Source organism: Saccopteryx leptura, chromosome 10 (assembly GCF_036850995.1).
Source record: "Saccopteryx leptura isolate mSacLep1 chromosome 10, mSacLep1_pri_phased_curated, whole genome shotgun sequence".
NCBI classification, from domain to species: Eukaryota; Metazoa; Chordata; class Mammalia; order Chiroptera; family Emballonuridae; genus Saccopteryx; species Saccopteryx leptura.
Window position 1 is genome coordinate 10,317,028 of NC_089512.1, and position 16,580 is coordinate 10,333,607.

Below are 16,580 nucleotides of genomic sequence, written 5' to 3' on the forward strand. Positions count from 1 at the left end.
CGGTTAACTCCAGCATCTGTTTTGCTGAGAAAAGTGAATTTGGGGTCAGAGAAGAGAGCCGACTCCTCTTCCCTGGTGAACTGCCCCCATTGCTTCTCAGGAATGGATCATATGAGGGGGACTAGACAGGAAGGCCAATAATGTGATTCTAGAGTAGAGGCAGAGATGCTGAAGAGAGGAGCCTGGAACATCTTCCCAAAAGAAGGTGCAAAAAGAATAATAGGGGCCCTGGCTGGATAGCTCAGAGCATTGTCCAGAAGCGCAGAGGTTGCTGGTTCTATCCCAGTCAGGGCACATACAGGAACAGATTAATGTTCCTCTCTCTTTCTCTCCCCTTCTTCCTCTCTCTAAAATCAATAAAATAAACATTTAAAAAATTAAAGAGGCCCTGGCCGGTTGGCTCAGTGGTAGAGCGTCAGCCTGGCGTGCAGAAGTCCCAGGTTCGATTCCCGGCCAGGGCACACAGGAGAAGCACCCATCTGCTTCTCCACCCCTCCCCCTCTCCTTCCTCTCTGTCTCTCTCTTCCCCTCCCTCAGCCGAGGCTCCATTGGAGCAAAGATGGCCCGGGCGCTGGGGATGGCTCCTTGGCCTCTGCCCCAGGCGCTAGAGTGGCTCTGGTTGCAACAGAGCGACGCCCCAGAGGGGCAGAGCATCGCCCCCTGGTGGGCGTGCCGGGTGGATCCTGGTCGGGCGCATGCGGGAGTCTGTCTGTCTCTCCCCGTTTCCAGCTTCAGAAAAATAAAAAAATTAAAAAATAAAAATTAAATAAAAAAGATTAGGGGCATGTCAAAAGGACATAAGTATAGAAGAAGAGATAGGTCTTCTTTACAGAACAGTAATTACCAATGGCCAACCCTAGAACAATTCGAACAAAAAAATAACCAATAGTAGACTGCAACCCACAGAATCAAATTTGTATGATTATAAATAAACTAATTAAGTGAGGGCAGAGAAGGAATGATAGAAATAGAAAATCACCACATGGCAAATTCCACAGTAATGGTAATGTAGCAGTGTGCTGAATGGCAACCTGGAAAAGAGGTAGGTCCCACGCCATGGAACCTGTGCGTGTTATCTTCTATGGTAAAGTTTTTGCAGATGTGATTAAAGTTCTTATGATAGATAATTCTGGATTATCTAAAAACCACTATGCAAAGGGAAATCAGCTACAGACTAGGCAATGTGAAGACAGAAGCAGAGAGTGTAATAATGTGGCTATAAGCCAAAGAATGCCAACAGCCACCAGAAGCTGGAAGAGACAAAGGACAGATTCTCCTCACGTCTTCAGAGGGTGTACAGCCCTGCCAATATCTTGACTTCAGCCTAATGTGCCACTAACCAGAGCGACTAGTAATTCCAGGTCCTGAGGGAGAATGATGCAGAATGAAGAAAATAAACTTAAAGAGAAATAAGATGGGATCGGGAGGCCTCTGCAAGCTCATGGCAAGAACACAGCACCCTCCACCCCCAACCCTGCTTTATTTATAGGGCAAAGTGAGGTCATGAGCAAATCAAAGAGATCATTAAAACAAAGTCACATTTCCAAGGCAACCCAAGAATTCTCCCAGGGGCAGAAAAGCCCCACCATACATAACATCTTAACTTCACAAAACAAAGGATAAAAAGGGAACTAACTGCCTCCAGTCTTTCTGAGGGACATGGAGGATAGGACCAGTGTAAACAATCCAGCACCACAGCTAACATGGAGCTGTGGAGGAAAACAGCCTTGAGCAACTTCACTAAGCAAGTGAGGTGGGGGGCTGGGCAGACTGCCAGCTTACTGCCAGTTCCCCACACCTCTGCCCCCAAAAACCTAAACTGCAAAGCCTGTCGCCTTGCAGTCCCCAACACTAATAGAACCGATTTTAAACTCCTGGCTTCCAGAACTCAGCGCATTTCTGTTCTTCTAAATAATTTGTTACAATAGCCATAGGGAACTAATACATAGGTGATATTGAATAGATTCATCAAAAGATGTCAAATTGTGGCTAAAAAAACTAAAAAGCAGAATACTTAGTCTTAAAGTATCTTTCCTCAAGACACTAATTACAAAAGGAAAATAACTGGCTTTGCAGTGGAGAAGCCAGAAAGATGCCGCCTTATCCAAATGATCAAGGTAACAAGTCATCCTGACATCACGACTTGATAGGATGCACTTCTAATGGTCAAGATCTTCCTAGGGCCTCCCTGATGCCCTTTTCAAGAATGGGGCTTATTAAGGGCAACCTGTGTCCAGTACCCAAGAGGCCAAATTCCGAAGATGTGGCAGTGGTACAGGAATGACAAGAGAGTTCATGTGAAAAAATACATTATGAGAACACCCACAAAAAACCCTAATGCTGAACTTTGCTTGTTTTTGATAGCCACATTTATAAACTTGGAACATCTAGAATTCAAAATGAATTAGTGGCAGTTCTTTATTATATAGAGCTCATTTATTCTCAAGACAACCCTAGCGAGTACCCTCATTATTTTTTGGAGCATAAGGGGTGAGTAAAACAAGGCTCAGAGAGGATAAGGTCACACACCCAGTAAGTGGCACAGAAGACATCAAACTCAAGGCTATCTGGTACTGAGTCTATTTTCTCAAGTTTTAGGACATGCTGCCTCTTACTCAACATAAAATACATTCATCCCAACTGAAGCCTGAGCCTTAAACGTCTAAGGATTTAGGAAAGAAGGGAGGTTTCACACAAGTCTTTCCACACTGGTTGTATCCCAAGTTTTATTCTCCAGCATGAAGCTTCTGATGTCGAACAAGTCCTGAACTGTGCCTAAAGGATTTCCCACATTTGACACATTCATAAGGCCTTTCTCCAGTGTGGATCCTGTAATGTTGACTAAGGTGCGCTTGCTTGAGGAAAGGTTTTTCGCACTCACTACATTTATAGAGCTTCTCTCCAGTGTGAGTTTTCTCATGTTCGACAAGCGCAGAGTTCTGAGCAAAGGTTTTACCACATTTATTACAAGTGTAAGGCTTCTCTCCGGAATGAATTCTCAGATGTTGCATGAGGCATGCAGTCTGATTAAAGGCTTTCCCACATTCGTTACACTTAAAAGGTTTATTTCCTGAATGACTTCTCTGATGACGAGTAAGGCATATGCTTTGACTGAAGGCTTTGCCACACTCCTTACATTTATATGGTTTCTCTCCGGTGTGGATCCGCAGGTGTTGAATAAGGGATGGCCTCTGACAAAAGGCTTTGCCACATTCATTGCATTTATAGGGTTTCTCTCCAGTGTGAAGTCTCAGATGCTGGACAAGGACTGCTTTTGTGTGAAAGGCCTTCTCACATTCACTGCATTTGTAAGGTTTCTCTCCCGTATGAATCCTCAGATGCTCAGTAAGATTTGACTGTTTCCGGAAACAGGTTCCACACTCACTACATACATAGGGCTTCTCTCCTGTGTGAATCCTCTGATGCTGAATAAGAGATGATCGCTGCGTAAAGGATTTCCCACATTCACTACACTCTGAAGGCTTCTTCTGCATGTTCAGTCTCTGATGTTCCATTTGCTGTGGAATCGGACAAGAACTCATGTTGCTTGTAACACAGTGAAGGGGTGTCTGTCCAGTAGGTTCAGATTTAGAAGAAACTTTCAAATTCATGAGAGTTACAAAGTACTTTTTCAAAGATGATTACAGATAGAGTAACTGTTCTGGGAAAGGGCTGTCTGTGTATGAGCATGTGCTGTCCTCTCAACCATTCCTGCAGAATTTCCACTCCTGTTCCTTGTTCAACATGCTTCTTCAATTTCTCCAAATGTGAACTTCTGACGACCAGGCTCTCTGCCTCTCCACTTCTTCCTCAAGTCATTTAACACCATGCCATCTGGGTTGGTCTTCTCTCCTGAAAAAAAAATTCACAAGAAAAATGTCCTCTGTGTAGAAAAGGAACCTGCATGGGAGTCTTGATTTTTATCCTCTTTTCAATTAATACAATATTTTTTCACTAATAGAAAAATAAGCCCTGGCTGGACGGCTTGGTTGGTCAGAGCATCATCCTGAAGCACAGAGGTTGCCCGTTTGACCCCCGGTCAGTCAGGGCACATAGAGGAACAGATTGATGTTCCTGTCTCTCACTCTCTCCCTCTGTCTAAAATCAATAAAATAAATATTAAAAAAGATAAAAATAGAAAAAGAATGACATAGGAAAAAAATCAGAAGAGGTGGTAGGGAGAAAGATGAAGTAGTGACAGGTTTGGGAAATCTATAAAATTCCCAAAGTGATTGATTCTTAAACACCCAGACACTAAAACTAACACAGGTAATTTAGGATCAAACAGTGATAAATAGTAGGAGAAAGTGAAAAAGATAAGAATACTAATCTTGGGTAAGTTAACTTGCAGAAAATTACTACCCATCTATAGTCTTTACTCCTCAAAAAATAGGTTAAAAGTAATTGTATTTCCTTAGGTTGCCTATCAGCAATATCGTGACAGACCAGTGATAACTGAAGTCTCTCTCAACATTTCCTAGGTGATCCAGGCTTTAACTTTCACTAGGTCCATTTCATTAGTCTGATATTCACTCACCTGGACAGGTGTCTCTTTGGACCTCTCTTTTTCTCCAAAATATTCAGTATCTATAGCTCTCCCCCTAGGAAAATCTCTAGGTTTGAAAATTAGAGTCCTGCTTACTGAAAAAATAAGATGACTTTTGTTTGCAGCAACAGAAGATGCAGATGGTCCTTAGGGAAGAAGCACCCTCTGGACAGTAACTTCACGATAGCATCATGGTCCAGAGTCTGGCTCTCAACTTTGAAGCCAAAGAAATGCCCCAGAACCTGGCCCTGGCCACATAGTTCTATTGGTTAGAGCGCCATCCCGAAGTACAGAGGTTGCCTGTTCATTCCCTGGTCAGGGCACATACAGAAACAGATCCGTGTTCCTGTGTGTCTCTCTCCCTTTCTCTCTAAAAAATCAATTTTTTAGGCCCTGGCCGGTTGGCTCAGCGGTAGAGCGTCGGCCTGGCGTGCGGGGGACCTGGGTTCGATTCCCGGCCAGGGCACATAGGAGAAGCGCCCATTTGCTTCTCCACCCCCGCCCCCTCCTTCCTCTCTGTCTCTCTCTTCCCCTCCTGCAGCCAAGGCTCCATTGGAGCAAAGATGGCCCAGGCGCTGGGGATGGCTCCTTGGCCTCTGCCCCAGGCGCTAGAGTGGCTCTGGTTGCGGCAGAGCGACGCCCCGGAGAGGCAGAGCATTGCCCCCTGGTGGGCAGAGCGTCGCCCCTGGTGGGCGTGCCGGGTGGATCCCGGTTGGGCGCATGCGGGAGGGAGTCTGTCTGACTGTCTCTCCGTTTCCAGCTTCAGAAAAAAAAAAAAAAAAAAAAATTTTTTTTTCAAAAAATCAATGCTTCAGAATTTGATATATATAATAAAATTCTAAAGGTGAATGATGTAGAAAACAGAAAGTCACTTTACTAATTGATAATGAAAAAATTTTATGTTTACTGTCCAACTGGTTAACACATTCTCTCCACTTTAATAAAATTGTGTAGGAACTAAATCATTGTCATCAGAACACTCTTTGAGAAAAACAGAATTAAAGAGAGATAAAGAGATAATTAGACAATGCTAATGACATCAAACCAAGACCCCAGTGCCCTGAATAAAGGCACAGAATCAGAGATGGATACTCAGGTACCACGTATCAAAGTAACCTTTTCGCAGGATGATGCTGGACACAGACATTCTTATTCTGAGGCTCCCTTTTATTGTAGTTTTCTAATATACATAAATATATCCTCACTTAAAATATTTAGATAATATAGAAGTATGCAGGACCAAATAGTCATTTTTTTATAACCATCACTACCCCACCATACCCAAACAAACCCATTTCCTTCCCAGAGGTCTTTAGTGAAAAAAAAGGCAAACTGCACTTATGTGCAGAGGTTAACAGTTCGATCCCTGGTAAGAGCACATGCAGGAACAGATGTTCCTTTCTCTCTCCCTTACCCTTCCTCTCTCCCTAAAATCAGTTTAAAAAAATTAAAGAACAAAACAAAACACTAGTTGAGCCCTGGCCAGATAGCTCCATTGAGCATCATCTGAAGTGCAGTGGTTGCTGGTTCAATCCCCAGTCAGGGCATATACAGGAACAGATTGATGTTCCTGTCTCTCTCCCTCTCTGGCTAAAATCAACAAACTAAACTTAAACAAATAAATAAATAAATAAGGAACATTGAAATCTAAAATCAATAAACTAAACTGAACTAAGTAAATAAAAGTGAAACTAGTTGAAATTTTACTGCCCAGAGAAAATAGTTGGTATTTTGATGCATGGACTCCCAGGCACCTCTCAATGCACATACACACATAGACACATATATGTGCATATATTACATATACATATTAGAGTAGGCTGAATTCTTCAGAACATAAATAGTCATGATCTAGTCACCAGTTCTCAATCTAAAGATCCAGTTCACTCAGTACTGTTCTTACCAAATGCATACTCCCATGTTCCATATTGCTTTCTGATGGCCACAACAAGAGCAGCTGTGATTACTGAGCCTCTCGTTCCAAACAGGGCCAGGAGCCCACTGCATATTCTCTAAGGAAACAATCACCTTTCAGTGGGTCTTCCCATTATTTACCATCAGTTTTCCCAGACCTGATCACTATACCATTAACGCTTTATACATATTTAGCAGTTCATAGTGCTTTCAATGTGTTCCACCAGATGACTGCGGGGGGGTGGGGTAGTTTTGCTACAGTTTAAGAACATGACAAAAAAATTAATGCACTTTCTGATCTGTCTTACAACCAATTACAACACAGCCTTCTTCCACAATAGGCCACTCTGAATTGAATAAGATGGTCCAGTTTCTGGGTGGTTCTGTGTTTTCCGTCTGGAGTTTAGTTACAGTGATCGCTGGTGGGTCCCACCAGTCTGCCACTGCTGCCGAATGAGCACCCCTATAACTACTTATCCTGGGCTCTCTAGTTTGATTTCACTTATCCAGAGACAAGCTATTAGGAACACAGTGACACAGGTTTGTATCCTGGGACTACTCTCCTCTTGAGGAAGAGCAGGAATCTGAGGAGACAGAGCACCCATAAATTGTCCGCCTACTTCTTTCATACTCTGGATTCAGGGGAACCCAGGAGTATCCCATCCCTAACCAAATGACTGTATTTTTTTTTTTTATGTGAGAGGGGAGACAGAGAGACAGGCTCCCGCATGTGCCCCTGTAAGTCCAGTAGCCACAGTCATCACCACAGCCACCTGGCTTGTGCAGGTTCACATTTGATTTGGATAGATCATATAGAGACAATAGAACCATGAACTGGTGGGCCATTTTCTTTTTCTAGCCTCACATTTGGTCAGTGAGTAAAAACAAACATACGGGCACCAAAACCCACTCACTCAGTGCTCACAAAGCTACTGACACATCTGAGTTTTCCTAGAATCAAAGGCCCCCAGCACCAGTTTTCAGTCACCTCCTTTTCCCCATCTGCAAGCCTCCATCTTGCTGCTTTCTCTTCAAACACCACATGGCCTCTCTCCCCTGCAACAACATGGTCTTCCAAAATGGCCTCCTAGCTCCTCCTTTTAAAACTTCGGCAGGACAATCCCTCCTCCAGGACAGGTAAGCATAAACAAGCCCTTTCCCAAGCAGAAAGGCAATCAGTACTATCCTGTGGTAGCATCATATAAGAAGCGGCTACTTTTAACAATACTGATTTTACAAACTTATTTGCCCAACATGCCCCAACAGGGATCCACCTGGCAACCCTGGTCTGGTGCAGATGCTCAAATCAACTGAGTTATCCTCAGCGCCCAGTACTGATGCTCAAACCAAGCTGAGAGAGAGAAGGGGGAGAGGGAGCAGAAGAGAAGTAAATGGTTACTTCTTATGTGTGCTCTGACCAGGCAGCGAACCTGGGACATCCGCATGCTAGGCCAACACTCGATCCACTGAACCAACCAGCCAGGGCCCCAAATAACTATTTTAAGTCTAAATAAAAGAATTTCTAGATGACATGATTCTATATTTTAAAAACCCTGAAGACTCCACCAAAGACTATTAGAAACTAAACAAATACAGTAAAGTTTCAGGATACAAAATCAATACACAAAAAACTGGCACTCCTATATACTAACAACAAAATATCAAGGAGAGATGGAAGAAACAACCCCAAACCCAGCAAAAGAAGGAAGAAATATATTGTTTTTTTAGAAGATTATCATGGACAAAAAGGTCAGTGAGTATGTAGACTTCAGAGAAACATGACTGCACAAAGAGGGCAGGTGCTCCTAAGTGACTAAGCATCCTGGGGTAAAAATTCTTCCCTAATAAGATTGTAGCCCAAAGCCCCCACCCTAGTCTAGAAGAGAAGCCACTGACCTCAAAAGTCAAAGACGGTAGGGCTACAGTAGAGGACAGGGAGACAAGCCCTGGACTGAGTGAAGAGGTCTGGATTCTAGTCTCCTCCACTGTACCACTAACTTGTTCATTGACCTTAAGCAAATCACTCAATTTCAACTGTGGTTTTTTTTTCCTGTGAAAATAAATGGAAAAACTAGAAAACTAAAGTTTCTTCTAGTACCAACATTGTGATATTTTATTCTAAAACACAGATGGAGAACAAAATCTCAAATCAAGTCCTTCTGGTTCATCTTTGATTGACGGTGGTTTTCCATTATTTATTTAAAAGGTACAAATTCAGCAGCTACTATTTGTCAAGCAATGGGATCACCTCTCGAGAATGAGTTAACATCAGGGAAACACCCCAGCAGTTACTTTCCCACAATCAGGGATGGAGGGATTTCAGGAAAATAAGACTGACTCTGTGTGAAGCCAAAATCTTCGTAGCAGCTCCTTAGTTGTTCATTGATTGATTTTTCATATGTGCCTTGACCAGGGGGCTACAGCAGACCGAGTGACCCCTTGCTTGAGCCTACAACCTTGGGCTCAAGCTGGTGAGCCTTGCTCAAACCAGATGACACACTCAACTGGCAACCTCGGGGTCGCCAACCTGGATCCTTCGTGTTCCAGTTCGACGCTCTATCCACTGCGCCACTGCCTGGTCAGGCAGTTTATCGTTTCTAATAGTCTTTCTGTGGAGTCTTTGGGGTTTTCTATGTATAGGATCATATCATCTGCAAAAAGTGAAACCTTTACTTTTTCTTTCCCAATATAAAAGCCTTTTATTTCTTTCTCTTGTCTGACTGCTCTGGCTAAAACTTACAGCACTATGTTGAATAGGAGTGGAGAGAGGGCAACCTTGTCCTGTTCTTGATTTTAGAGGAAAAGTTTTCAGTTTTTTGCCATTTAATATGATATTAGCTGATTTCTCATAGCCATTATTATGTTGAGATATTTTCCTTCTATACCCATTTTGTTGAGTGTTTTAAACATAAAATGATGTTGTACTTTACCGAATGCCTTTTCTGGATCTATTGATAGGATCATGTGGTTTTTGTTCTTTATTTTGTTGATATGGTGTATTACCTTAATTGTTCTATGTATGTTGAACCATTCTTGTTATTCAGGGATGAATCCTACTTGATCATGGTGAATTATTTTTGTAATGTGATGTTGTATTTGATTTGCTAATATTATGTTTAGGATTTTTGCATCTGTATTCATTAGAGATATTGGTTTGTAGTTTTGTGTTCTTGCAAAGTTTTGCTATAAGGGTTATGTCGGCCTCAAAAAAATGTGTTTGGAAGTATTGCTTCTTCAATTTTTTGGAAGACTTTGAATAGAATAGGAACCAAATTTTCATTGAATGTTTGATAGAATTCACTAGTAGAGCCGTCTGGTCCTGGACTTTTATTTTGGGTAGGTTTTTGATACTTGTTTCTATTTCCTCCTGCTTATAAGTCTGTTTAGGCTATCTACTTCTTCATGACTCAGTCTAAAAAGATTGTATTATTCTAGGAATTTATCTACTAATTCTAGATTGTTAAATTTGGTGGCATATAGTTTTCCGTAGTATTCTATGATAATTCTTTTTATATATATGATCTCTGTGGTAATTTCTCCTCTTTCATTTTGGATGTTGCTTATGAGTCCTTTCTCTTTTTTCTTTAGTGAGTCTTGCCAAGGGTTTGTCAATTTTGTTGATCTTTTCAAAGAACCAACTCCTTAATTTTTTCTACAGTTTTTGTGTTTATTTCATTTATTTCAGCTCTGATTTTTATTATTTCCTTTCTTCTGCTGGCTTTGGATTTCCTTTGTTCTTTTTCTAGTTCCTTAAGATGTGATGTTAAGTTGTTTACTTGGGCTCTCTCTTGTTTGTTCGGATAAGTCTGTAGTGATATGAACTTTGCTCTTATTACTGCTTTTGTTGCATCCAGGAGATTCCAGTATATCGTGTTGTCATTTTCATTTGTTTGTATCTTTCGATCTCTGCTTTTATTTCTTCTTAGATCCATTCATTTTTTAGAAGTATGTTAATTTCCACATTTTTGTGGGGGGGTTTTTTGTAGCTGAATTCTAGTTTCAAAGCTTTATGGTCAGAGAATATGCTTGGTATAATTTCAGTCTTTCTGAATTTGTTGATGTTAGTGTAGTGGCCCAACATATGGTCAATTCTTGAGACCATTCAATGTACACTGGAGAAAAATATATACTCTGACATTTTGGGATAAAATGTCCTGTAGATGTGTATCATATCCAATTTTTCTAGTGTTTCATTTAAGGCCAGTATTTCTTTATTGATTTTCTGTTTGGAAGAATGATCTAGAACCATCAGCGGTATATCCAAGTATGATTGTATTTTTGTCAGTTCTTATTTTTAGATCAGTTAGTTGATGTCTTATATACTTTGGTGCTCTTTGGTTTGGTACATATATATTAAGAAGTGTTGTCTTCTTGTTTCAGTCTCTCCTTTGTCATTATGAAATGACCACCTTTGTTTCTGATTATCTTTTCTGTCTTGTAGTCAGCATTGTTAGATATGAGTATGGCTACAGCTGTTTTTCTTTGGATGTTATTTGCTTGGAGAATCATTTTCCAACCTTTCACTTTGAATTTGTTTTTATCCTTGTAGCTTAGATGTGTTTCTTGAAGGCAGCGTACAGTTGGATTTTCATTTTTGATCCACTCTACTACTCTGTGTCTTTTTATTGGTGAGTTCAATCCATTTACATTTAATGTAATTATTGACACTTGAGGGTTTCATATTGCCATTTTATATCAGGTCTACCGGAAAGTTCTGTTTCTATCACAAGTTTCAACATGTAAGCACATGTTTATTTGGTACATGTGTGCCTCTCTATTTTTATCACTTAGTGTATACATACTGACGTAGCAAATTAACTAAAACGAAGTTGATTCACGTTAGTCTTATATGTGAAGCAATAGTGTACCCATGGCTACTGATAAAGTTCATTTGCGCCACTATATTTTTACGAATTTCAACAAGGAAGAAATGCTACAGAAGCATGTAGAAATTTATTGAAAGTGTATGGTGAAGGTACAGTTTCTGATAGGACATGCAGAAAATGGTTCAAAAATTCGAAACAGGTGATTTCAACCTTTCTGATAAGCCACGTTCTGGGCGACCATCTTTGATCAATGATGATGTTAAGACTATGTTGGAGAAGATCCTTTTCTGACAACATCGGAGATCGCAGAAAGGCTTAATTCAGCTCAGCAAACCATTTTGGACCATATTCGGAAGACAGGATTGGTGTGGAAATATTCAAGATGGGTGCCACATGAATTAAGTCAGAAGAATTTGAATGATTGAGTCGTCATATGCACATCTCTGCTTGCTCGGAACAAAATCGAGCCCTTCTTGAACCGGATGATAACTGGGGATTAAAAGTGGATTACCTACGAAAACATCGTAAGGAAAAGGGCATATTGTGAACCCGGAAAACCTAGCCCTTCCACCACTACCAAATTTGACTCTGAATAAGAGAATGTTGTGTATATGGTGGGACATTCGAGGACCAATACATTATGAGCTTTTTAAACCAAACAAAAAGCTCAATTCGGAGAAGTATTGTCAGCAACTGGATAATTTAAAGACAGCAGTCCAAGAAAAGAGGCGGGCGATGTTCAATAGGAAGAACATCATACTGCATCATGATAATGCCAGGCCACATGCTGCTTTGGGGACTCATCAAAAAATTGCAGAACTAGGCTGGGAAATTCTGTTGCATCCACCATATTCCCCGGACTTAGTACCCTCCGACTATCACTTGTTTTTGTCCTTACAAAATTTTTTGAAGGGCAAAAAATTCAAAAATGAAGAAGATATCAAACAAGCACTGGTTCAATTTTTCGCATCAAAAGGTAAAACATTTTTCAAAAATGGGATATACAAATTGCCCTCACACTGGCAAGAAATCATTAATAATAGCAATTATATTATTTAATAAAGTTTATTGACGGTAAGAAATATGTGTATTTTGTTCCAAAAATGAACAGAACTTTCCGGTAGACCGTATATATTGCTTTCTGATAGCGCTGTTTCTTGTTTGGTTCTTCTCTTTTGTTTTTCTGTCATTTGTTTTTGTTTGGTTGTATTCCATACTTCTTTCCTCTGTTTCTTCTTTTTTAAAGCCATGTGTAGTGGTTTTCTCAGGGGTGGTTACGATTAGGTAATTAAAAGAACATATATCATATTCATTGTAGTTCAGTATTTCATGAGTGCTTCTGCATTCCATCCTCCTTTGCTACTGCTAATTTTGTCCACTCCTTTTTGTTTATCACAATTTATTCTTGTTTATATTGTGATCTTGTTAGAGCTTTAATTTGTGATTTTGTTTTGTTTTGTTCTTTGTATCTGGTTGGATAACCCCCTTTAGTATTTCCTGTGAAGTGGGGGTTTTCCGGTGATAAATTCACTTGTCTTTCTCTAGATCTGTGAATGTTTTTATTTCCCCTTCATATTTGAAAGATAGCTTTGCTGGATGTGTTTATCTGGAAGTTCCTCTCTTTCAGTACTTTAAATATTGGGGTCCAATCTCTTCTGGCTTGTAGAGTTTCTGCTGAGTATTCTGATGATTGCTTGAGGATTTTTTCTTTGTCATTGGTCTGTGATAATTTTATTACGATGTGTGTTGGAGTAGGTCTGTTTGGGTTAAGGTAACTCCATGTTCTGTTTGCTTCTTGGATTCAAGGCTCTAATTCCACAGGCTTGGGAACTTCTCATAGATTATTTGTTTGTGTTCTCCATTCCTTTTTCTCTCTCTTCTTCTGACATACCCAATATTCTTATGTGTTTTTTTTGATGGAGTCAGACAATTCCTATTTTTTTTAAATTCGTGGGTTTCTCTCTTCTCTCTGTAGTAACTCTAATTGCCTGTCTTCTATGTCATTAATTCTCTATGTGGCCTGTTCTATTAGCTAAGCTTCATTTTTCAGTTCATGTATTTTTTCATCTCTGGTTCCTTTTTATGGTTTCAATTTCCTTGGTGAAGTTTTCTTTTTGTTCATTAAATTGTTTTTTGAACTCTCTAAATTGCCTTTCCGAGCTTTCTTGTATTTCACTATTTTTAGGACTTCAACTTTGAATTCTCTATCATTTAACTACAAGATTTCCAAGTAAATTAAATTTTTTTCTAGAGATTTTTCATCATCGATCTGAGCTACATCTCTTGTTTTTTTGTATCCATATTTCATTTCTTTTTCCTTAATGGTATTTGAGAGTGGTATTGTTAATTACACTAATAAGAGATAATTAAAATATAAAATAAAATTGAAAAATACAGTGAAAAAATGAAAATTCTATAATGATAAGTGGAACAAAAAATACAGAGAACAGGGAGCAGGAACTGAGGAAAAATGACAGAGAGAAAAAATGAAGTAAAAAACAAGCAAAATGCCACAAAGAAAAATATGAGCCCAAAATATAATAATTTGATGATAAATGATGATCGAATGAGAGAAAAATTAAAAAAAGAATAAAAAGAGAAAGGAGAAGAAATGGAAAGCGAGGAGAGAAAAAGAAAAGGAACCCCCCAAAAAGGAAAGGTTTCTGAAATGAAACCCTCACAAAAAAACATGAATGAAAAATATAACAACTATGGATAATGAAGTTCAAAGGGAAAAGGAACAAAGAAAAAGAAGATAAAATGACCAAAATGAAAAAAATAGTTATAAAAAGGTACTTTTGTCCTGTTTTTGAGAGTTAATTTCTTCCCTTTTTTTCCATCAGGTGGCACTGTACTACAAGTTTTGCCTCTGTGGGGCTCTTGGGCAGAGGTCTGCTGGTGTGTCACTGTGGCATTGACATAGGCTGGGCCTCAGTCCCTTTGGTAGTCAGGGCTTGTTAGGGCTTTAAGGCTCTAACAAGCCAATCTCAGTTTTCCAGGTGCCTCTCCCCACGTCACTCCCACCTGAGCTGGCAGCCTAGGGACTTAGCAGTGAGGTTGCCCCAGCCACTGTCTGCAGAGCAAGAGGTTCTAAGAAAAGACAGCACCGCTCAAAGAACAGTTCTTGGTGGGTAAGGCAGTGGCAACTAGAGCCACCAGCTAGAGCAAGCAGGGCTGGGAGCTGATTGTATATCAAGAACCTTTCTATGGGCCCATGGGCAGGTCTAGCATGCCTCAGCGCACCATGGGTCTAATTTCCACGGGCTTCTCCCTCATACACTGTTTGGTAGCCCACAGTAAGCCATGTGTATGTCTATCTCCCACGACTCCAGCATTGCACACAGCATTGCACCCACCCACTCAGGCTCCCAGTGCCTGTGATCTCAGTTAAAGCCATGAATGCACTCAGACACCTGCATTGGCCCACAGAGGTACCCAGCTCAGGCAGTCTCAGGCCAACAGTTTTGGCCCATGCGCGTGCCCAGTGCTGGTGATCATGGAGCCGGGAATGCACAAAGACACTGGCAACAGCCCACGCAGGTGCCTAGTGCTGATAATCTTGGGCTAAGTATTCAGCCCACGTGTGCACGAGCCACTCACACACCTCCAGTGACCGTGAAGCCGGGTATGCACAAAAATGCTGGCAGCAGCTAGCTCAAACGGGCACCTGGCACTGGCAATTCTAGGTTGAGCCTGCCGCCTGTACACACGCCTCTCATCCACGATCTCAGGCAGTGCTGGCACGTTCTTTCTTCTGTTTGAACACCTACCCTGACTCAGCTCCTTCCCCTCTGCCTCAGACCTTCCACTTCCCTTGGCTCCAAACAAAAGCGCCCCTTCCTCATATCAGCGAAGAAAGCAAAATACCCCATTCTCTGTCTTATTTCCTTCAGAGTGGGTTATACATTTTAGCCACCTCTTTGCCCAATCATACCCTTGTCTGGTGTGTGTATATTTCAGGTGCTTCTGAGATACTTTTTCTGTGTTTAGTTGTTGAATTTGTTGAAATTTCAAGGGGAGATCTGGAATGTCCCTCATGGCGCCATTTCTCTAACCTCCAGTGTTTTTCAAATGTAAAATGGAGATAAGAACTACTTCATACGGTTGTAAGGATGCAGAAATAATTAGAAGAATACTGGCAGGTAAGCATTCAATAAATACTACCTGTTGTTAAGTCATTATTGAGTCCATATGTCTTCATACAGTACCTCTTGTTGCATAAAAACCTAACAAAAGGAAGATAACTCACATACAGTATACTGGTTCAAAATGCACTTTTTCAATTGGCAAAGCAAGGAACAGCATTCGCTTCTGAAAACCAGAAAGTGAAGTAGTGCCCAGAACTTCACTTGCTCGATCAAATACATAGAAACGGAACATAGGTCTCCCTACTCCCCAGCCCAGGGCACTTGGAACAGCTTTCTCCCTTCCCTCTCTGGCAGGAGCTGGCGCCCATCCCTGGGCCTCCGCTCCAAAGACTCCTGCTCATCTTGTAGGAAGAGGCACTGCTGCAGACTGGCCGGGTAAACACTACTCAGCGTGGTTCCCCAGGGGACCACCAACACACTGATGATGCTCGGTGGCCTCAGGGTGATCCAGAGCAAGTCCCAGATGTACACGGCTGGTGCGACGTCATCAGGCCACGCCACGGTCAATAACCACTGCGTCTCCGCTCTAGGAAGGCAGGAGCAGCTTTATCTCGGTGGTCCCTCTGCTAGAGCCTGGAGTTTTGGTGTCCAACCCAGGAACCCAGCGCCAGCGAGTCCACACACCCATATCAAAATGCCCCTTTCCTTGGTAAGGAGCTAAATAGAAGTTAGGGTGGTAGCAGACAAGGACCTCTTACTATGGGTTAATTCACAATGCTGGCTTCAACCTTCGTTTCATTCTCACCTGCCAGAAAACTGGCCTCCTGGCAGGAATACTGAACAACTTATTGCTTCGGTGTCTGTTCAACAATTGGCCAAAAGAACAAGAGCTCTGCTTTAGGCTTAAATCCCAGAATCTCACTGAGGGGACCTGAACAAATAGCCTTACCTCTGTGCGTGTCTCCTCACATAAACAGATGGTAATGGTACCAAATATCGTAGGGTTGTTGTGAAGAATGAATGCACTTAATTCCTATACACTACCAAGAAAGTCTGGTGCTTAAAAAAAGGTTCAGTAAATGTTCGTCCCTGTCATATTCCTCAAATCCCAGCTCCAGCCAGTCCCCGTGGTTCTGCATTGGCTTCTGTGACCTTTCCAGCATTCAGGCTAGCCTTTCCCCTTTTTGCAAAACTCCAAGATCTTGG

General features: G+C 41.3%; 1 protein-coding gene across 5 annotated transcripts in view; it reads right to left on the minus strand.

The window, feature by feature from the left end:
* Window positions 1-1,866: 1,866 nt before the first annotated feature.
* The window catches only part of LOC136382159 (zinc finger protein 197), a 75,190-nt gene continuing 60,476 nt past the window's right edge, over window positions 1,867-16,580 (minus strand). For all 5 annotated transcript variants that reach the window (XM_066351133.1, XM_066351137.1, XM_066351135.1 and 2 more), the window contains one exon: window positions 1,867-3,852. In XM_066351133.1, the coding sequence (XP_066207230.1) occupies window positions 2,727-3,611 (885 nt within the window). In that variant the 5' untranslated portion in view covers window positions 3,612-3,852 and the 3' untranslated portion in view covers window positions 1,867-2,726. The remainder of the gene's footprint in view (window positions 3,853-16,580) is intronic.